The sequence below is a fragment of the Nicotiana sylvestris genome, chromosome 9 (assembly GCF_000393655.2).
Source record: "Nicotiana sylvestris chromosome 9, ASM39365v2, whole genome shotgun sequence".
NCBI classification, from domain to species: Eukaryota; Viridiplantae; Streptophyta; class Magnoliopsida; order Solanales; family Solanaceae; genus Nicotiana; species Nicotiana sylvestris.
In genome coordinates, this window is record NC_091065.1 from 185,982,159 (window position 1) to 186,006,235 (window position 24,077).

At 36.6% G+C, this 24,077-nt stretch overlaps 1 protein-coding gene and 1 non-coding gene across 3 annotated transcripts; both read right to left on the reverse strand.

The window, feature by feature from the left end:
- Positions 1-4,990: 4,990 nt before the first annotated feature.
- Positions 4,991-22,742, reverse strand: LOC104211799 (putative Myb family transcription factor At1g14600). 2 transcript variants are annotated; one of them, XM_009760926.2, is made up of 7 exons: positions 22,612-22,736; positions 21,474-21,511; positions 12,020-12,319; positions 9,231-9,344; positions 7,373-7,580; positions 6,506-6,806; positions 4,991-5,604 (listed from the first exon to the last, which is right to left on the reverse strand). In XM_009760926.2, exons 3-7 carry the CDS (start codon positions 12,273-12,275, stop codon positions 5,431-5,433), a joined length of 1,053 nt encoding a protein of 350 aa, XP_009759228.1. In that variant the 5' UTR covers positions 12,276-12,319; positions 21,474-21,511; positions 22,612-22,736; the 3' UTR covers positions 4,991-5,430. The 2 variants fall into 2 exon arrangements, with proteins under 2 accessions (XP_009759228.1, XP_009759227.1); XM_009760925.2 differs by lacking the exon at positions 21,474-21,511 and having other exon boundaries at positions 22,612-22,742.
- Positions 7,138-7,332, reverse strand: LOC138878794 (U2 spliceosomal RNA). Its single transcript, XR_011402570.1, has one exon. It is a non-coding gene; the product is annotated as a U2 spliceosomal RNA (small nuclear RNA).
- Positions 22,743-24,077: the final 1,335 nt, after the last annotated feature.

The following is a 24,077-nucleotide window of genomic DNA, read 5'->3' on the forward strand; positions in this document are numbered from 1 at the left end:
AATCATTATAGCACCTTCTTGTTTTAAATATAATGCTTTGACCAATTTTCAATGACCCTCAACTTGATATACAAAGAACGTGCCAATTTGCATTCGTATTTCACTAGGTGACAAAAGAAGGAATGAAATAAAAGAAAAACAAGAGTATCAAGATCTTTTTGATAAATAAATGTGAATGAATAAAGGACGCTTAATGAAAGACCTCATTATTGAAACTTTTTGACCTAACATTTCTCTAAGGGACATAAATTTAATTTATGAACTTTACATATATCTTAAGAAGACATGATCAATTGTTTTGAAATTCATAATCAATCGCCACTAATAAATGAAATAATTCAAGATTTTACTTACCCACCTTTCCTTGACCGTGTCATTTTTTTTTTTTAAAATTATCATGGTGTCCGAGTGTCTGCTAACTGACTACCTCCTCTCTCAAGTTGGACAGTCAGGATTGGAGAAGGGCAATGATCGCATTCTTAGCTAGAATGAGATTCCAACTCATCACCTTTTGAGTGGAATTTTAAGTAGAATTGTTCTTTGCAGAGCACAGTTACAATAAAATTTGTAAGATGTGCTCGGGAAAGGGGGGAGGGGGAGGCAAAGGGAGGGGGATTACTAATCCTTAACTTTTCGAGGAATCATTCATTAATAACTGATATTTTTAATCTTTTCGACCTTGATTTCGTAGGAACAAGTCAGAAAGTGTAACGACTTGATCGGTCATTTTGAGTGTACCGTTCTCCCATTTACTGCTTATTTAAGCTCAATTATGATTATGTGACTTGCCGGGGTAGTTGGTTCAGTTCCGGGGATGTTTCAGAATGAGTTGAGACACTTCGTCTCAAGGTTGGAAGCTTAAGTCGAAAAGGTTGACCGAATGTTGACTTGTATGTAAATGGCTCCAAAATTCAGTTTTGAAGGTTCCGATAGTTCCGTTGGATGATTTTGGACTTAGAAGTGTGTCCGGATAGTGATTTGGAGGCCCGTAGCCGATTTTGGCTTGAAATGGTGAAAGTTAAAAAATTAGAAGTTTTGGAAATTGAGAAACTTGGCCGAGAGTTGGCTTTGTGGTTACCGAGCTTGAATTTTAGTTCCGAAAGTTAGAATTGGTCTGTTGTGTTATTTATGACTTGTTTGAAAAATTTAAGGTCAATCGGACTTGATTTGACAGGTTTCGACATCGAATATAGAAATTAGCAGTTTATAAGTTCATTAGGCTTGAATTGTGGCACGATTCGTATTTTTATATTTTTGATGTGATTTGAGGTCTCAACTAAGTTCGTATGATATTTTAGGACTTTTTGGTATGGTTGGTTGGGGTCTTGGGGGCTTTGGGTGGATTTCAGATGGTTAACGGAGTGAAATGGGACCTTGGAAGATTGCTGAAGTTTGCTGGTGTGCAGGTTTGGTTTTCTTATACGCGATCGTATGGGAAGGTCCGCGATCACCTAGGGTTATTTTTGGGCAGCTAAGGTTTTGTTCTATGCAATCAATAGTTTTGGTCTGCGATCGCGTAAGCTGGAGGAAGCAGTGAATTGTGAACGCGTAGGCTAAGCCGCGTTCGCGAAGAGGAAATGAGGCAGAAGTTGGTCACGCGTGTTGTTCTATGCGAACGTGTGGGTCTGTCCACGATCGTGTAGGTCTGGGAAGCCTACGCATCATGTTCGCGTGACTGTTTATGCGATCGTGTAGAGTTGATTTCTGGGCAGTTGAGTTTGTGCTTTGCGATCGTGAAGCTTTCCCGCGATTGTGAAGAAGGGATATCTGGGCAGAATTAAAAGTCACAAAACGAGGGTTTGAGTTTATTTCACAATTTGATTTTGGGAGCTCGGATTGAGGCAACTCTTGGAGAGATTTTCAAGGCACTGATTGGGGTATGTGATTCTTACTTTTTTTTTTTTAATTACATGAATATATCTTTGATTTCATCACTTAATTAGTGATTTGGGTTGAAAATTTTGGAAAAAATGGAGAAAACTTCTTAGGCTAAAATTTTGGGATTTTGAGCGAGATTTTGGTGTCGGATTAGAGTAATTTTGGCATAATCGGACTCGTGTTTGAATGGATATTCGAATTTTGTAACTTTCATTAGATTCCGAGACGTGAGTGCGGGGGTTGACTTTTGATTAAGAACTTAGCATTTTCATATGGAATTGATTCCTATATCGTGAGTTGATTGTATCAAATTATTTGTGTCTAGATTCGAGGCATTCAGAGACCGATTCGCAAGGCAAGAGCTTGTTGGAGTAGACATTTGTATGGTTTGAGGTAAGTAACACTTCTAAACTTGGTTATGAGAATATGAATCCCTAAAATTACGTGCAATATGATTGGTGTTGAGGTAACGCGCATGCTAGACGACAGGCGTGTGGGCACGCACCGTAGTAATTGTGATTTAGTCAATTCTGTAGAATAGTGTAGCTATCTTATCTGAATATTATTATTGTACTCTATGTGTTAGGGCACTTTAGGTGTGATTTATGTTAGAAATCATGTTTAGGCTATGTGCTGGTACTATTGGGACCCATTATGGTCATCCTTTGCTGTTGAATTATTTTCTTAATAGCAGTTATGTACTCAGTAGCATTTATTATTGCATATCATATTTTAGTCTCGGTTATCATGTATTATCACATCATGTATTATTGATTTGGGTTGTCTAGCATGAGTGTTGTAAGCCCGAGAGACTGAGAGATTGATGACTGAGTGAGGCCAAGAGTTTTTTTGTGAGTGATATTTATGGGATCGAGTTGCACGCCGCAGCAGGCTTTATTGATTCATGCCATGATTGGCTTATTATAGCGCTTGGTCTGGATCTGCCCCTTCGGAGTCTTCACACCCAAGTGAGCGCAGGTTTTGTTATTTTACGATGGGATTAGACTGCACGTCGCAGTAAGATTCATTAGCTTTTGGCTGGATCTGTCCTGTACAGTGTTGAGTGAATGAGTGAGAATTGAGACCGTGAGGTTGAGAACTCTGAGAGCGTGAGTACGCGAGGCTTCCATTGTATTGCATCACATACGATGTGCATATTAGCATGTAGATATAAAGATGTCATATTCCTCATATCATTCAGACTTGACATATTTTATCTGTTTGAGTTTAACTGTCAAACTTGGTAGGATGTCTATATTCCTGTACTGGTACTTGCAGATTATGAGTTTTTCTGAGATATTATTGTCATATGTTCTATAAATTTCCATACTGTTGAATTATGTACTTGGACCTTGTTGTTCGGACTTGTTACTGCTTTCAGTCCAAAGGTTAGACTTATTACTTATTGAGTTGGTTGTATTCACGCTACAACCTGCACTTCGTGTGCAGATCCAGGTGTTTCGGGGCACAGTGGTTGCTGATCTCGGAGTTTCAGCCGTTCGGAGATTATCGAGGTAGCTGACGTGGTGTCCGCAGCCTTGACTCTCCTCCCCTATCTCTTAGTTTTACTTATTCTGTCTACTTACTTAGACAGAGTATCAGACTATGTTATTGTATAGATGCTCATGTATTCAATGACATCCGGGGTTTGGAAAAATTCTGTATTGAGTTGTGACATTTTCATCCAGTTTTTATGAGACTTTTACTTACTTAAGCTTATTTCCGTATATTTTAAATTTCAAAATGTTGGTATGTGTGAGTTGTTGGCTTGCCTAGTATCATGATAGATGTCATCACGATATTTGGGATTTTGGGTCGTGACAGAAAAATTGAGAAACAGAACCACCGAATCCTATTAGCAACAGGTACCAGGTAACTCTATCCATCAAAGACTTAAACCTGAGACGTAATGATTCTAATATAGTTCATTGACTACTAGGTCACACCTAATCTAATTCATAAGACTAATCTAATAAATGCACAACTCGAGGCAATGCTGTCTATGATTTGGGTACTAGAATGTGTTCGGATCCATTATGGCAAACTGTGTAGACCTGTAATTGGGAAAAGGGCTAAATATTTGCTATATCTTCCTCGTGTTCTCTGATATCAAACTAAAGTATGTATGTTTATTTCTACTATTACAAAAATTAAAAAATAGTATGTACACAACCAAATGTATATCCATGTGGTCATCATATTGAGGCATTTAATAGCTTAATAAAACAAAGATAGCCCTACTTTTTTCTTAGAAAAAAAAATATCTTAATGTTCACAGCTGGTTTTTATAAATAATTTGACTTGGGATTTTATTTTAGTAAATTCTTTCAATTATCCACTTAAGTTAGTTTGCAGAAGAATATTTTTGAATTAAGAGGAAGATTTGCATTAGATTATTTACAACTATATTATGTATATAAATATGATAAAAATGCACTAAAAGGGGCATCTCTTATTAATGGGAGATTTGCAGAAATAGGATACTTTCGCGCTACTGTTAAAATTTTATCCATGTTCAAGGAATTTGCACAAAAATGACATCTAGGCATAAGTTTTCTTGTGCAAAACATGTCTTTTACACAGGTTATGTCCGGTGAGGCATAACTTTGTAAAAATAGCACGAGCTAACAAGTTTTCGGACTGGTCATTCAAAAATAGCCAGCGTTTGCAAAATCATTAAAAAATAGTCACTATTTTGTTGCAGCACGGAAAGTTCCAGCATAATATACTGGAGATCGATGCACCTGTGTATGAACTTCTAGCATATTATGCTGGAACTCCAACATGTGAAAAGTTCCGGTATAATATACTAGAGATTGGGGCATCGGTGCTCCAATCTCCAGTATATTATGCTGGACCGGTATATTATACTGGAACTCCAGTATATTATACTGGAGTATTTTTCCGTATTTTGAACAGAATTTTCGTTCAAATTTATCTTTACACGAAAAGTGGCTAAATTTCGATTACTTTTGAAATTGTGACTATTTTTAAATAACCACTTGTAAATCTGGCTATTTTTAAATTTCATCCCGTAACTTTAGTACAAATTGTTCACAGAGTTCTATCGCAATACCTTGTTCATAATTAAGTAATGGTAGGTGGGCATAACTGGTACAAATTATTCACAAGTTCTGCCGAATTAGCAAAACTTGTCTATGCTGTTCATTTATAGCTAACAAGTATAGTCTTTTTGTGAACTCATTTGACGAAAATTCACTTCTCTAAAATATTGAACCCCTTGCTTAGAATTCTGGATCCGTCACCGGTGGCAACTCCAACTATATTATTGTAGCTACAATGGCCTACAAGGCAAGTACTTAGGAGATCTCACTCCAATACATTTGAATCTTTTGACACTATGCATGCATGATCAGATCTCAAGTACTAGCCTCCTTCCTAGGCTGCTCCTACATTGTTCAGGCTCTTCAAAAATAGTGCTAGGTGCATGTCGAATCCTCCAAAAATAATACATTTTTTTAAGATCTAACACTGATGCGACAGTATTTTTGGAGAGTCCGAGCATTATTAACAAATACAATGTGCCATCACTTAGGTTGCACTTGATGAATAAGAAGGCAAAGAAAGAGAGAGCATTGTGTTTAATGTTGAATCTGATTCCTTCTTACTCTGCTGAATTTGCTCCTTATTATTGTCTATTGTGCTCAGTCCTAGTTGTAAATCAGGCATCCAATCTTTTTCGCTTAACCTCTTGTCTCTTTTCATCTGCACGTCAAAATTAATATTAATATAAGAAGTAAAGCAACAATTAAAACAAGTGGAAAATTCTCCATTTGACAAGTGAATTATTGCTTAGCAACAACAAAAACAATTTCCATACTTAGCACATTAACCTTTTGATTACATAAACTAATTATACAAGTTAAACTAATTGAATCCTCTAATTATAAGGATTTAATTTGTATACAATTACAATATAAAATTTCCTTTTATACCATAAGTAATTTAACTTGTTATAGTTGAATGCCTGCGCAATGTATGGTAAAATATGCTTACACACTATCTTCAAAGGCCGATCCAAGATTTAAACTCTATGGAGTCAATTTTTAAGGGTTTTAGCATTGAACCCATTATATTTTTTTTAGTTATGGGTTCCTATCTGTAACAACCCAGTCCACTAGTGATATTATCCTCTGTGACTTTAAAACGCGTCACCAGGGTTTAAGGCTTGTTAGCTTATATACCCCGCATCCCTCTTGTGTTTTGCCGATGTGGAATTCTATCTAAATTCTGGGGTGTTACATACATCCCTCTTATGGACTCAGCGTCCTCGCTGAGATTTGTCCCACCGCATATGTACTACTTTTACAATTTTGATGAATTTTGATATATAAATTTTACTCCGCGTCGAAAATTATGGGTTCAATTGAACACGTTGTATATACACTAAATTTGCCTCTGACTATTCTTCCCAGGGCCTATTTGTGGAACTGCACTGGATTTTTTGTTATTGTTATTGTATAACTGAATACTTGCATTATTTTCAAGGTAATTCGTTCTACTTAATACGGGTAGTTATTTGTAGTTATATTTTAGATGACCTACTAGTGCAAAAATTGTGTTACATATAGAAGTAAAACTCAAACTAAATCTGAAGAAAATTTACCTCAAGTCTGAAAGGAGTCTCAAATTTTGGCTCAAGGCTATTGTATCTCCACCTCCACTTGGGTTGTTGTACAAAATTGTTTTGTTGAAACAAAGATTGAGAATTCTTATTGGAGGAAATATTTGACAAAGAAACCCTCTTTTCCTTCCAATATTGATTTTCCTTAAATTCATTTGGTGGCCACCTTTTTTCTTCAAGAAAATGGCTTTGTCTAACAGGACCAATTTCATGGTTTCCAGCCTGCAAGATTTTCATTCTGAACAAATTGTTTGTTCCTTGATTGGAAGACCATTCCAAATATCTGTATATATGAGCAAATTGAGTAAGAATATGGATAATTATGGAAGTTAGATAAAGAGAATTCTCAAAATCTCAACGGCAACGCGATACGTAGTAGTACTCCCTTCGTTTCATTTTATGTGAAATTTGTTTGACTGACACTAAATTTTAGAAAGAAAGATAGACTTTTGGAATTTGTGATCGTAAATTCATGATATTAATGCAGCTATAAATCATGTTAATAAGGATATATAAAATAAAAAAGTTTAAAGTTGAATTGTTTTCAAATATAAAATGTTGTCATTCTTCTACTAATGTCAAAGATAATAGTGTCACATTAAATGATCTTTTTTTTAGGATGCATCGGGCCTGGGTTGTAATGCAACGCCTAGACGACGCGCGAAGGCCGAGGGAGCAAGCTACCTTAATAGGCATTCTCCCTTAAAAAATGAGTTAATATCGCGTGGGCCGATAGCACATGTATCAAATATTAAACTGAAAAAAATGGATACTATACTTGATCTTAGCCAAAAAGACGAGAAACGTATAATAAAATGGAACAAAGGGAATACTAATTAACTAGGTCACCTGGAAAAAATTTCCTTTGTCTCATGTCGAGGTCTGGAAAGTGAATTTTGGAAATGGTGATTAACGTTATCATCATCATCATTAAAATTCCTTGCTAATACAATTGCACCATTCTTCATTTTGAAGTCTTGAAGAGGGTTAAATATTTGTCTTGGATTTCCATAGAAATAACTTTTTCCTTGCATTGCTCTATGAGCATGGCCTAGTACTGTCAAAAAGAAGCACCATTAAGTTCAATAGCTTGTATATCATTGGAAAATAGAAAAAGGGCCTACAAAAATTAGATGCATACGTCAGAGGTGAGGCCAGGATTTAAACATATCGTCGAGTGGTGCGCGGAGCTAAATCAAGTGAATGAGATTCAATTTCCTTCGCCGAAAAATTATATTGTGGAATGATTTTTTTTATATATAAGCTGTTGAATGTCCTTCACATAAACAGAATAGTCTAGTGTAGTGATAAAGGGATTCAAAAAGTTGCTTTAAGATTTAAATCCCAACTATATATATAGGAGTGACAAACGGGTGGGGCGGGTCGGATATGATTCGGGTAAAAAACGGGTAATGAAAAACGGATAAATTATCCGACCCGACCCATATTTAACACGGATAAAAAACGGGTTAACCGGCGGATAATATGGGTAACCATATTATCCATGACTTCTTGAATATGATTACTTTTGGAAGAATTCCTAATCTACCAAACTTGGCGAACTCCCAATTTGAGGTTTTACAAATATAAAAGTTAAACTCATTGTACCCATTGGTTATCAATTTTCTAAATGGATAATATGGTTCTTATCCACATTTGACCCGGTTTTAAAAAGTTCATTATCCAACCCATTTTTTAGTGGATAATATGAGTGGTTAACTGTTTTCTTTTAACCATTATACCACCACTATATATATGTATATATATGACATTCTAGTAATTTTCTTGTATAAATTTTTGGTCTACCAATAATTCTACTTTGTATCCCAAAGATTCGAAGAATAATAACGATAAATACTTACTCTGCCGAAAATTAAAGTGATAATGCATATTACGTAGCATAAATATGTGTATATGCTAAGGATAGGTTGTTAAAGTGGGGAATTGAAATTGATCAAGCATGTCTGTTGTGTAAAAAGGTAAATGAGTCTATTCAGCATTTATTTTTTGAGTGCCAATATGCAACGGAGATATGGAAGGGGATGCTTAAATGGCAAGGCATTAGCAGAAGCATATATGAATGGTCAGAGGAATTATAATGGGCAGAAAACTAGACAAGAAGAAGGAATGCACGAACAGAACTATTCAAGATTGTACTAGCAGGATATGTTTATTATGTGTGGCGAGAAAGGAATATTAAATATTTCAAGATAAAGCGAGGAGCTGGGAGATAATTGGCAAGCTGATAGTACAAGAAGTGCATTGTCAAAGCAATAAGGAAGTAGAGAAAGCTCTAAGTAAACTGGACTATTACCCAATGTAATAGATAGAAGTAACAGAACTCTAACAGTAGGAAGTTAAGGGGGAGGAAGTATAGGAAGCATAGGAATATCTGTACGGGTTTTTTGCTTTACTTGTAAATATTTTTCCTGGTATATAAAAATTTAATTACCAAAAAAAAAAAATATATGTATATGCATTCGTTGAATCTCCTTATATAACTTACGGGCTTCGTTTCTAAGTGACTTTCCTATCTTAAGAATTGAATAATGCTTAGGAAAAGATTGCAGTAATCCGATTTTTTAAGGAATTTTATTAACTTGTCTAAGGAATTTTGATAGAAGTATCGATGCGTACCTTACAAAAGACATGCATGCATAAGTAGCCCAAAAGAAAGAAAAACTTGTAATTTTTTTGAGGATTTTACCTTGTCCAAACTCTCCAAGTTTCTTGCTTCGATACATCTGCAGATGACTTTTTACATGAGCAATGCTGAGTCCTCTCACATTCATCGTCTGAAGAACCAATTTTGGAGTAGCTCCTACAAATACGATGTACTGAATTTAACAAAAACCGCGTCCGGGAAGAACAAATTAATATCATGTTTACACCGATAGAATTTAAAAAAAATTGATGCTTAAACAAGAGGGAATAAAATTGATCGATGATAGGTCGTTATACAATATGCTTGACATCAGTGAGCTGAAAATGGCCATTAATCGATAAAACTTGATTTTTTTTTCTATCATTTTTTGAAATTACCTCGTATGTATATAGCAAGACTTTGATATTTCTTTTTAATAAATGGTGAAAGACGTTTATTTTAGTACAAAAAATGTGTTACTATTGTTGAAATTATAGGAGGGCAATAGATATGGTGTATAATCTTTTCATTTGAGATCTTAAGTAAATTGTTTGAAGCCCTTCTAATTAAAACCTTTATCCATTCCATCTATCCTTATTGAGGAGTACAATTTCTACAAGCTAATATTGCTAAATATAAAATAAGAAAAATACACTATCATGTCACTTGAAAAATAACTACTCACTCCGTCCCAATTTAGGTAAAGGTATTGAGATTACAGGAGTCAAATAAATTATATTTTGACCGTAATTTTTCACATGCCTTTTAATTAAATACTTTTAATTATTAATTATTAATTATTATGACTTAGTATTACTTTTTACGTAGTTTTCAAATATGTAAAATTTATTTTAAAAAATAAAAAGATTCTGCGTTCAAATGTAAAACGTTTGAATCTCGAAAAACGAAATGCGATAGAGAGTGTAATATGACCGTTCATATTAGGCAAAATACATAGATTGCCATCTGAACTATGAACCAAATCCCTGTTATACACTTTATAACGAGAAAAATTATTTTGCGCACTCAACCTTTCAAAAGTGTGCCTATGACACACTACTTTTGTAGTTGACCAGTCTCATAAAACATCTCTAACTCACGCACCAATAAGGTTGCGACACGTGTCCTTAACATAAAAAATTTAATACTTGGAATTGCAAATCTACCCTCGTCTTCTTCCTTCTTAGGTCTGTAACTTTTTTTTAGGATTTAGCTCCCTTTTAGTTACTTTTTTTAATTCAAAGCCACCCCTAATCAATTTCAATTTTCAATTCATTCCAAACATCAAATTCAGCTTTGTGCAAGTGTTTCCATCAAGGACCTATAGCACCCACTTGAATTTGAACATGAAATTCATATTCGAATGTAATTTTTCGACTTCAACCTTTGAAGTTTTGCCGGCAATGGTGGTTTAAACATTACTCCACCCAAAACTTTCCCAAACAGTGATTGCAATTCAATTTTTGATCGCGACGACACCACACTTTTTAAAAATAAATATTGATTTAAAAAATATTGATTTTAATGTAATAAACTTGAGATTCGGGTTTCATTGTTCGAGCCATAGATAAACATCGATTTCTAACTCGAATTTGTAGTTGACATCATTGGGTAACAATTGTTTGGGTTGAATTTCGAAATCAAATGCTGATTTCAAAGACTTCGATGGTGAACAGAATGTAAAAATAGTTATTGGGCTCTAGGTTGATGCGAATTTGAGATCTAACACTTTAAGTGGATTGTTTACTACTTGGAATTGATTAAGAACTAATTCCTTGAGCTTAAAAACATTTGAATGGACGGATTGAAGGAGGCATTCTGAACTTCCACTGTTGAGTTCTTATGAGTTCAAAACCCCGTTAAAGTTTTATGTTTTTTATTTTTATTTTAAAATTTTAAGTAATTTTTTGAGTTCACTCGCCCTTTTTCTGTGTATAACACGTGAGTGCCAACTAAACAAAGTGGTATGTCATAGATACACTTTTGAAGGGTTGGGTGTGTAATATAATTTTTGTCATCAGAAAGTTTGTAACAGGGATTTGGCCTATAGTTCAGGTGGTAACTTATGTATTTTGCCTTCATATTAAGTGTGACTACATATTATATTCTGATGATAGTGTGAAAATTCTTACGCTAGCTGATAATATACAGACAAATTTCTGTATAACAGTTTAGTTTGTTCCGGATATTTCCGGATGTTATAGCAAATTGCTATTATAGAGAACATATATATTATAATAAAACATGACATTTGGTTCCCAAAAAAACTTGGCTTCTATTGTGAAGTGATATTATATAAGGATAACGTTACATAGAGGTTTGATTGTATATAATTTAAATCATTTTTTTTAAAATGCAAATACACCTATATTTTAAATTTAGAAGTAGATGCATGACCTAATTTAAAAAATAAAAAAGATTCCATGTTCAAATTAAATGTAAAATATGTTTGGATCTCGAAACGCGAAAAGTGTCCGATAAATTGTGATAGAGAGTATATATAACGGTTCATATTAACTACGACTACATATTATTTTCTACTGATAGTGTGAAAATTCTTCACGCTAGCTCTTAGTATAAAAAAAGGACAACCCGCCGCACTAAGCTTCCGCTATGCACGGTGTTCGGGGAAGGGCCGGATCACAAGGATCTATCGTACGCAGTCTTACCTTGTATTTTGTCAAGAGACTGTTTCCACGGCTCGAACTCGTGACTCTTTGTCACATGACAGTAACTTTACCAGTTACGTCATTGCTCCCCTTCAACTTTTAGTATATATAATTTAAATCATTTTTCTTAAAATGCAAATACACCTACATTATTTTATATTAAGAAGTAGGTGTATGACTTACTTTCTTGACCACCTAATCTTTCAATGGCACGAACAAAAGAGAGATGAAGATCAGGAGTCCAACGAAGCCTTGGCAATTTTGATCGAACATATTGCCTAACTCTGCTGCACTTGTCTTCATTTCCAATATCCTCAGAGCTACCGTTTCCTTCTGCTGTTTTCTCAATCATGTCATCACTAAGTTCAATGGCTTCATCAGTTTCCCTTTTGTTATTAGCTTCTTCATTCAAATCAATGGAATATGACACCTTTTCCATGTGAATTCCTCACTTGCTATTAGCCTTAGTCAAACATAACAGGGCTGAATTGGTGTATTTACAAAACAAAAAATAGGAATCAATATGTTGGAATAAAAGTAAAACAAATCGAAATAAGAGAATAAAATAACTACGCTTCAGGTTGATTATATGAGTCCGCATTGACCATGTTACTCTATTTAATCACATCATGATGCCAAATGTTATCACGATTCTGTTTGATCTCAAATTTAGATCCGGGTTCAACCAATTATATTTAAATTAAATAGAGTCAATCTTAGCCAATATTAATATCCAAAAGATATGTTAACTGATTTTGTAGCAAGATAATATGTGTGTTTGACCGAATAGCAATAAATGTGAACAATACAACTCCCTTCGTTCTAATTTATATAAACTTGTTTAACTGAGCACATAGCTTAAGAAAAATGAAGACTTGTAAAATTTGTGGTCCTAAACAAGTCAAAAAGGGGTCCAGAGTATTTGTGTGGTTATAAAAGATTCTAATTAAGGGTAGAATAGGAAGTTTAAGCGAAATTATTTCCAAATTTAGAAAGGGCTCATACTTTTTGGAACGGACCAAAAAGAAAATAGGTTCACATAAACTGGAATGGGGGAGTAACAATATTTAATGACTCAAAATGAGAAAGATAACATTAAATAACAATAAATAGCAATGAATGTCATTTAAGTAAATAAGAACGTGTGAGTCACCCGAAAAGGGGTGAGATCTGTGGATATTTATTCTGACAATGATGAATGATTGATGAGCCTTCGAATATTCTAATTGTTCTTGGATCAAGTGAAAAAGTTAGGCAAGAATCTTAGCAAAAAGGTATTTTTTGTGTGCTTGTAATAAAGTCAGATTCTCTCTACAAAGTCAATGTGTGTTTCTTACAAGTGAGTAACTTATGTCCCTTATCCTTGTATCTCTTTCTATTTATAGAGAACATTTACCTAGAATACCCTAATAGTACAGGTAAACAGAATATCCACTAGAATATTCTCCTTTCATGTCTTATCCTAAAACTAGCCGTTATTCACTCTATTTATGGTGAGTCCTCGACCTCGACCCTAATCTTCGCAGAATCTTCGATCTTGATCTTGGCTGACTCTTCGACCTTGATCTTTAATAGCTTCATCAGCCCTGCCCTTCACTTCTTAAGAGATCATTTCGACCTTGGGCAGGCCTTTATCGAAGTCGTACTGGCGAAATGTGGCAGTCCACGAGTGCCTCCTTAATGCTAACATGGTTTGATCATGTCAAAGGTAATTTTCGAACGAAGGCTGCTATGCCTTCGGCTTCTGCCCCCATTGCGACCATTGCACCTTCTGTACCTGCCCTTGACTTGGCTACTGCAGTACAAGAGCCTATCTCAATATGTTTGTTACTTCTACTACTCAAATTTTTTCACTGGCTAACGATGACGATGATGTCTCCCTTGATGATGGGGATCTAATGCCCTGTAAGAGGATAGTCGTAGACGCGAGATAAGAGAGACCAATAGTCATTGACTTGGAGGAGGGCAACTTCGTTATTCGAGAGATGGTCGTATTGCATGTTAGATATAGTATTGGGATGGATTTCGAGGCCCCGCACCTAGAGGAGGTGAATGTGGATGCACCGGTGTGTCCCGAGGGGAGACGGTCGAGGGGGGAAGGACGTTTGACGACGACCTCGCATTTTCGAGGCAAAAGGAAGCTTCATCCTCTAGGGTTGCAGTAGATGTCTCATCGTCTGCTGGTGACAGAGGGAACACCGTTATTGAGGAGGATGCCAGATATGACTCTGATATGGATCTGGACGAGTTGAGGATGATTGATGAGGTTGGAGGTGGGCTCTAGGACTATTACAATCCCAATGGATCGTAATCTGCTTGTAAATACCGAGAAGGTAATCCTTGCCCTTGGTCCTCTCTATTCTGAGATTGATGGTACGACCCTCGAAAAGATAAACGATGGTACCCTATCGAATAATATTGTTAGTCTCGCTCTCAGGGTGAGTACAACTATCGTCTGTTCCTTTCCTTATGCCTTAGTTTCTTTGCAAGTTCTAACATTTTTTTCTTCGTTTTGTAGATGGCTATTGTAAATATTGAGAGTGCTCGGCGTGAGATGAGGTGTAAAGAAATTTACGTGAAGCATAAAGATAACTATATGACATGCCTTGGAAAGTACCGGGAGTTCCGGGGTCGACTTCGTGAAGGCAGCAATGTGCAGGCCTTGAGGGAAGACTTGAATAAGATGGATGAAGAGTTGATGCAGTGCGTAGAGAAGTGTAGCGTCCTCGAAGGGACGTTGAGGAGCTCAAGCTTAGTAGAGGTGTAGATGCCCAATGCAGTGATCTTCAAGCCCAAGTAGTCCAACTACAAGCCCAACTTGAAGAGTGCCACTACAAGGCGGAGGCTCTTAGTGGTGAGATTTTCGAGAAACAAGAGGAGCTTAAGAAGGCGGAGTCTTCTTTGTCAGAGGTTCGGAGGCAGGTGGAGTTCCTTGAGTTGGCGAACCATACCCTTCATTCCCTAACGCGATAATGACATGTTGACGATAAGGGATAAAGAGGACCGGTTTGAGGAGAGGATCGAGGATTTGGAAAAGGAATCCTCTGATCTTTATGAATGAGTTGGTGCTTTGGAGGCTGAGAAGGACCAACTGCTTGTGCGACCTTCTTTGCCTAATGCTTCTGTCTTCCCAACGTCCCTTGTGAGCTGTATAAAGAATGGATTCATGCTGAGGCCCAACTGGATGTGTTTCGTGAGTTGCATGCGATGGGCACCATTTCTGGGATGGCCTTTGAGGATGCTCGGGTCAAAGCTCGTAAGGCTCGACTTTCTTGTGGCTACGACCTTGCTACGTCTCATCCTAGCGAAAAGGATGAGAATGGAGAGGATGCCATGGATCATCTTGAGGAGAATGCCCAGTACGATTCTATTTACCCTCAGAGCGAGGATGGAGAAGACGTTGAAGGTCGGGATGTTGATGTTGTCGATGGTGAGGGTGGCAATGTTACTGAAGGTCAGGCTGATGAGGACGTCGTGGGTCGTGATAGTGATGGCCAGTAGTTCCTTTTTAGCATTTTTGTGTGTTTTGGTTTGGTGTCTCCAAGAGCTTTTGTTACAAACTTCTATCTATGAATATCAAAGTTGATTTTTTCTTTCATTTTTGCCTTTCTTATTTGTTGTGATTTGTTTCTGTACTTGTATGTTTTGCTTCTTCATAGTTTTCTTTCATTCTCTAGCTGATCATAGTCCTTGGGCCGAATAGCCATAGGCTGAATCATCCCTCTATCTATATAGATCAAGTATGTCTCCTTAGTTGAGGATCGATAGGTTAGGTTTGAACTTGGTCAAACTTAGCCTTTTGTTTTGTTGAATGTAACCTTCTATCGAGATGTGGCCGAGAGCCGTAGTTATTGTTTGAGTTTAATCGAACTTAAACTTTTGTTAAATCGCGGCCGAGGGCCGTTAGGTGTTATTCGAGCTTAGTCTATCGATGACTTTTGATAAGTTGTGGCCGAGAGCCGGTAGGTGTTTTTCGAGCTTGGTCGAACTTAACCTTTAGTCAAATCATGGCCAAGGGCCAGTAAGTGTTGGTCGAACTTACCCTTTTGTTAAATTACGACCGAGGGCCGATAGGTGTTATTCGAGCTTGGTCGAACTTAACCTTTTGTTAAATCACAACTGAGGGCCGGTAGGTGTTGTTCGAACTTGGTCGAACTTAACCTTTTGTCAAATCGCGGGCGGGGGCCGGTAGGTATTGTTCGAACTTGGTCGAACTTAACCTTTTGTTAAGGAGGTTTTAATAAATGTAAGTTAATATTACTTTGACGTTGTTTTTCTGATTACATAATTGGAGAAAGTTACAACTTTGGGCATTGGCTAGAGTTCCAGTCCCAATACTGGTCTATCTAGTCCCTTCATTGCTCGACTTGGAGAGTATTGAGGAGTCAGACAATGAAAGAGAAACTAGTCTGTTCTTCGCATACTTTGACTCGAAGTGTCCCTTTTGTTGCCTCATTAAAAACCTCCTTGAGAAAACCCTAATGGGACAAAACTTAAGTGACAAAAAAAGAGTATGACTCGGGGGGCGCTTTTTCCTTTTTAGAGGTTGAAGTATTTGAGGTGGCTGATGTTCCAATTGTTTGGTAATTGTTTTCTTTCCATTGTCTCTAGTTGGAATTAACCCTTTTTTGCTTTGGCTATAACTTTGTACGGACCGTCCCAATTTGTTCCTAGTTTGCCTTCCCGTGGATCTCTGCTTGCTTGGATTTTGGCCTTGAGTACGTAGTCTCCGACTTTGAGCGGCCAGAACTTTTCCTTCTTGTTGTAGTAACGTTCTGTTTGGTGCTTTTGGGTGACAATTCTTATGTACGCCATATCTCTTTGCCTTCTACTCTCGTCATTGCTAGTGCTGCTTTCATAGGAGTACCTTAGGATGGGTTCTCTGACCTCGACTGGTATAATTGCTTTGGTTTCGTGGACTAGAGAATAGAGCGTCTCTCTTGTGCTTGTCTTCGGGGTGGTTCTATATGCCCACAATACTTCTAGGAGTATTTCCTGCCACAATCCCTTGGCACCTTCGAGTTTTTTCTTCATGATGTTTAATATGGACTTGTTGGAGGATTCTGCTTGCCCATTACCCGTTGGGTGATAAAGGTTTGAAAGTATCCTCTTAATATTCCATTTCATGAGGAATTCGACGGTTTTCTTTCCTGTGAACTGGGGTCCGTTGTCGCAGCTGATCTCATTGGGTAGGCCACATCGGCAGATAGTGTTTCTCCATATGTAGGTGATTACCTCTTGTTCGCGTATTTGGGCAAACGCTCTCGCTTCCACCCATTAGAGAAATAGTCAGTTAAAACTAAATTAAATCGTACATTACCTCGCCCTGCTGGAAGGGCCCATAATTTCCATTCCCCACTTGATAAATGGCCATAGAGAGGTGACTGAGTGAAGATGTTCGCTTGCTTGATAAATTATTGGGGCATATTTTTGACATTGTTCGCATTTCTTCAAAAATTTTGAGGCGTCTTTTTTCATGGTGGGCCAGTAGTATCCTGCCCATTTGAGATACCTAACGAGCGATCGATCGCCGAAATAAGCATCATAGTGGCCTTCATGGACTTCTTCGATGACGCGCTGGGTTTGGTTTGGACCCAAATATTTTGCCAAAGGGCCTCCGTATGTTCTCTTGTATAAGTCGTTATGAAGGAGGTTATATCGGGTTGCCTGCATTCTTAGTCTTTTGGGTTCCTTTTTGTCGTTTGGGAGTGTTTCATCTTGGAAGTCGGTGATAACACAATTTCGCCACTCCCAAATTAAACTTACAGATCTTACCTCGATTTGGTCCAACGACGAGTTTAGGAGGTGGACTAAACTTTTATCCCCGGTCGTGATGCTTTTGGTGGCTGCGGCCAATTTGGCGAGGTTGTTCACTTCGACATTCTTGGCATGCGGGATCTGATCAAGCTGGAATTCATCAAACTTGGGCTATAGATTACAGATCTCAATTTGATATTTTTACAACATTTTTTCTTTAATTTGGAAAGTCCCTATGACTTAGTTGACTACGAGTTGTGAATCACAATGGAGTTTTAACCGCTTCATCCCATATTTGAGTGCTAGTCTCAACCCTACAATTACGGCCTCATACTCGGTCTCATTGTTAGTCATATTTGGACATCTCATGGGATGTATCCATGGTCATCCTACTATGGCATTGTATGCGGTGGCCTGGTCTATGATTTGGAACATTGTCTCCATAGTTATGCTGCCGGCTAAGACGGGGAGTATAATTTCTCCCGATGTCCATTCAACTGCATTATTAAAATCGGTTAGTGTGATGCAGCGTGACACTATCTTTTCCTTAAGACTCATTTGGGCAAGGAATCGGTAATTGATAATGCACGCTCCACTCCCATCGTCTACCATAAAACATTTGACATCAGTATCTAAAATTTGTAATGTAATGATGAGAGCATCGTTGTGAGGGAAAGTCAAATCGTCGGTATCTGACTCGTCGAAGATGATACTTTCTTCAAGTCTATCATACTATTCATCAGTGATAGATCTTTTGAGCTTGTGAGTGATAGTGAACTTAACGTCGTTGATGGCGGCATCGTCGTTACCGTCAATAATCATGTTGATGGTATGAGCCGGTGACGGCGGCTTTGACGGGCCTTGGCGTTCACAACCTCTAGCGAAGTTGTTCCTCCCCTTTGTCGCTTAACACCACTTTGAGGTATTCTTGTTGCAACATGTTCACAACCTTTTGCCTTATGGCGATGCACTCTTCTGTCTTGTGTCTGTGTTCCTAGTAGAATTCGCAGAGGGCGTCGTATTTTCTGGTGCTCAAGTCGGACCTCATCTTTGCCGGCCATTTCACCTTCATTTCAAGTTTCTCCAGGGCATATACTATTTCTGTAGATGAAACACAAAAAATGTGAGCAGATAACAAAGGGGCATACCTCCCTCATTCTGGTGATTCCCCGTCCTCGACCTAGATGGGCCATCATCATAACGGAAGGAAGGAGGAGCGGGGCCTTGACGTATGGCTTATACTGAGACGAGCCACCTAGTTGGTCCGTTGAGATTGTCATCATTTGCTCGGACTTCGGTACAGTAAGCATTATGGATTTCATTCCAAGTGGTTAAAGGGTACTTAATCAATTGGCTCAGCACTTCTAGTTGCTCTTGAACCCTCTCTACTCAACCCATTCTGAAAGGCTGCGTCTGTCATCCCTTTGGACACATTTGGTAGGGTCATCCTTAACCTGTTGAATCGAGTGAGGAGGTCCTTTAGTCCATCTCCTAGGGACTGCCTGATGGCGAAGATGTTGTGTACTCTTGTTTTGGCTTTCTTGGCCCCGGCATGCGCCATCACAAACTTATCGGCCATTTATTTGAAGGTTTCTATGGAGCAGGTTGATAGCTATGAATACCATGTTAATTCCCCTCCCGTGAGGGTTTCGCCAAATTTCTTCCGCAAAATAGAGGACATTTGTTTCTTGGTGAGGTCATTGCCCTTCACGGCGGTGACATAATGATTCATGTGATCTTTGTGGTCAGTCATTTCATTATATATACTGAGATACGGTGGCATTTTGAAGGTCTTTCGTATGGCATGCGGGGGCTGCTTATCGTCGTATGGCTGCTCTATGAATCTTCTGGCGTCCCTCTTTGGTAGTAGCTTAGGGGCGCCCGGTATCTTGTAGACTCGTTCTTGATATTCTTTCATTTGATCTTTAAGCGTTTTGTTTTGATTCTCCATTTCTTTTATCCTCATCAAAACAACGGCGATGATACTGTCATTTGCATTGTTAGTAACATTATGAGATATACCTCATATTAGAGGGTCTAGTTGGTAGCCCTGTTCGTCTGCTCATTGCAACGTGTGGGCTCTTGCGGTATCTATGGACGTACATGGAGAAGGTTTGTTGAGCACGCTTACTAATGTATCGGTTAACCACACTTCGAGGAGCTTTGTCATGGCTAGTAGTGTCCCTTCTCCTGTGGATGTGGAGGCCTTTTTTCCATTTTATTTTATTGTGCTATAATTGGGGGGGAGGAGACCTCTCGTGCCCAGAGGAGGCAATGGGGGTATCACGTCATCGCCTAGAGTTTCATAGCTCTCGTTGATAGCGTTCATGAGGTTGTCGGGGAAGTCACCTATCACTTTAGTCTTGTCTCATTGGTTACTTGCCATGTATGTTTTCGTACGTGTAGAGAAAGAGAAAAACCTTGTGATTTGTTAGGTTAGCAACTCACATGAGTTATAGATCTAAAGGAAACTAAAAATTAGCTAAGAAGTCCCAATAGACGGTGCCAAACTAACTGTCTGGTCAAAAATTACCTTTGTCATGATCAAACTATGTTAGCATTAAGGAGGCACTCATGGACTGCCACGTGTCGCTGGTACGACTTCGATAAAGACCTGCCTAAGGTCGAAGTGATCTCTTAAGAAGCTAAGGGCAGGGCCAATGAAGCTATTAAAGATCAAGGTCGAGGAGTCAGTGAAGATCAAGATCGAAGAGTCAGCGAATATCAGGGTCGTGGTCGAGCACTCACCATAAAAGAGTGAATAACGGCTAGTTTTAGGATAAGACATCAAAGGAGAATATTCTAGTATATTCTCTATACCTCTACTATTAGGGTATTCTAGGTAAATGTTCCTTATAAATAGAAAGAAACACAAGGATATGAGACATAAGATATTCACTTGTAAGAAAACACATTGACTTTATAGAGAGAATCTGGCTTTATTGCAAGCATACGAAAAGTACACTTTTAATAAGATTCTTGCCTAAAGTTTTCACTTGATCCAATAACAACCTGAATGTTCGAAGGCTCATCAATCATTCATCATTGTGAGAAGGAATATCCACAGATCTCACCCCTTTTCGGGTGACTTACATGTTCTTATTTACTTAAATGTCATTCATTGTTATTTATTGTTATTTAATGTTTTCTTCCTCTTTTTGAGTCATTAATATTGTTAGTATGGCCCACGTTTATTGCCATTCGGTCAAACACACATATTATCTTATTAAAAAATCAGTTAACATATTTTTGGATATTAATATTGGCTAAGATTGACTCTATTTTATTTAAATCTAATTTGTTGAACCTGGATCTAGATTTTGGGTCAAACGGGTTTTTATATGTCTTTTAAATACTTTGAATTATTAATTATTGTGACTTATAGTACTTTTAAATAGTTTCTAAATATATAAATTTTAGTTTAAAAATAAAAAAGTTTATGTCTGAATTTATAGTCAAATTGAAAAGTTTTAACTCTCGAAATCCAAAATACATCAAACAATTTGGGACAGAGGCAGTAGTAATAAGAATTACTCCATCTATTCCAATTTAGATGATACATTTCGCTTATCAAGAATCAAACTGTGTGATGTTTGACCAACATTTTAAAATTATTTTAATCGTATTGGCTTGAGAAAAATTGTAACTTACAGTAATTTTCGTATGCTTATTAAATATTTAGAGTTAATTTTAAAATATTGCATTGAACTAATTCAATTAAGCTTCAAAGTTTAGTCAAAATGACTATCGATAAACGAAATGTGTCATCTAAATTGGAACAGTGAGTATCTAACTTATCATGATACTACCTATATCTATCTCTTTTAAGAATCTTAATGTAGTGGACTAGTATATATTTGTATCCAGTCTGTTGTTGTACCTGTAGTTTTACACACTCTCCAACCGTGGAATAAATTTCTGACATTGTTAAACTTCTTGTTAGGAAGTTGACAGATATGAAAAATGAAATGTAGCAGGTATAAAATCTGTTGGGAATTCAATGGTAATTCCTATATGTTTATTATTTTCCTACCAATATAAATGTAACAGCATATGACATAAAGAAAACTTAAATCTCAAACAAACAAGCTGAAGTTGGTAGGTTCTTTAGGGAAAACAAAAAAAAGAAAAGAAAAGTGGGAGAAGAAAATGCAGAATTTTCGTGATTAAAAAAAGTATGACAAAATTAATTCAAAATTATGATACGCTAAATGAAAGGAAACAAAAAGGGCACTTCATTTATAAACCACGTTACACGTTAACTAATGTAAATAAAATCTCATTTATAAACATCTAGTTAGACTGATAATTTGGTAAAAAAAATATTGAAATACTTTTAATTAACCAGTTTAAGAAACTCAATAAAGAATAAAGGATCCTGGGTAATGCATATTAATTCCAGAGTAACCCTAGCTTCTTTCGCAAGCAATATTTATTTCATCATAATACGCAGATTGTTGTTAAAAGGAGAATGATATTCTTTGAAAAACCTACTAATCATCCTTGCATCAAACTATAATACACTTATCTAACTTGTTTGTTTGACCAAATTACTGCAAGATAACAATAACAACAAAAACAATATATCCCATGTAATTCCGCCAGCCTGTTTTTGATAACTCTCGACTCAAGAAAAAAAAAAGTGAAGTTGGGGGCGGGGAGGGGGGAGGGGGGAGAAAGTAAACCCTTTTCCTAGAAAATAATAGAAATAGAAATCACAAAGGATCCAAGAAAGCTAAGTGTGTGTGTATATATATGTCTATATATATATATATATATATTATTGATCTATCAATGAGAAAAGTTTTGCCATTTTTCCTCAGCTTCTTGATTTTCTCTGTAAAAGGACCAGAATATTTTGGGTAACTAGATTTAGTATTTGCTTAGAGTTGACCTAACTGATTGATGATCTATCTATTTATGCAAATCAAAAGAATTAAAAAAAAGAACAATAAAAGGGAAGAAAAACTTTTAAGTTTGTTTCTCTATATAATTTGTATAATTAGAAGGATGATCACCTGCTTCTTGGTCTGCAAAATCTTGTAATCAGCTACTTCAAATTCAGAGATATCACCATTTGGCTTGCTGATACATCAGAGGGAAAAAATATAGTGTTTTCTCTAGGTGGTGGGGTGGGGTTTTTTTTTTTGGGGGGGGGGGGGGGAGGGGTTAAGAGCGGAGAAGCTGTTGTATCTTTTTTCTCTAGACTAGATATTGGCAGGCTTTTGTATCATTTGTCAAACCATGGAATTAACTTTTAATGCCAATAGTCATCACAACATTCATATATTCTTGTTATTTTTTTGGTTTCTCACGGTGTCTAGAACTCGCATTGGGGCGAGAGTCGAGACTGAATACGAATTTGCGTTGGGAAGTCCCACGTTGGGGAATAAAGCGTTCCCTAATAAAGGCGACTCTATATCAAAGGCTCGAATACGAGACCTCCGGTTAAGAATGTGTACTCTTACCACTCCATCATAACCTTTATTAGTATATATTCTTATTAATTGCTCTCAAACCCTAGATCTTCGATTAAGGATGTGTACTCCTACCACTCCACCACAAGCTTTATCAGTATATATTCTTATTACTTGCTCTCACCATTCATTTTACGTGAAGATATTTGACTGAATATAAAAGGTAAAGATTTTTATAAGTAAATTAAATATAGAAAAAGTACCAAAAATATCCTTTTAAATAAATGACTACAAATATTTTGCATGCAGTTTAATTTTTCTTTCTCCTTTTCAAAGAATAAATTTTTTATATCAATGGGCTCCTACAAGTCATGTCAGTAGATTAAAATAGAGATGCTAAGATTAAATAATTTTTAAGAAGATAATGTATTATCCTTTTTGAGACATATTAAAAAAAATGTATTATATAAAATGGGATAAATGGAGTAATTTTTTAACAGAGTTTTACGTGATAAAAAGATTAAATAGATTAACTAAGAAGAAAGAACAAAAACATTGGAATGATATTGGTCGTTGGACAGTCCAATTGGTTGCTCATTATAACGCAATAATTCCTTCTTTATGGATACAGATGACACTAGTCAAACTGTTGGTTGAAATCAATAATATATATCATATGACTTACCCAAGAATTTAATCTTTATTTAACTCTTCTAATTTCTATATCTTTCTTTGACAGTTGTCCCTATAAATCTCCGTTTCCATTTGCATGTGATTATCCTAATTGTTTGATCTTTGTTAGGAGCAAATAAATCTTTTTCCTGATTAAAAGAATAAAACGTTATAACTAATTATATAGGAAAAATAACATTGTACAGCCTCTGTAAAAATAATAGTCAAAAAAATATATACAATTTATATATATTTTGTATATATATATATATATATATATATATTATGTATCTTATATACAAAAGTTATACAAATTTACTTTTTCAGCTACCAGATATAAATAATTTCTGAAGCGGGCTAAAACTAATAATACCCCAATCATATACACCAGACAG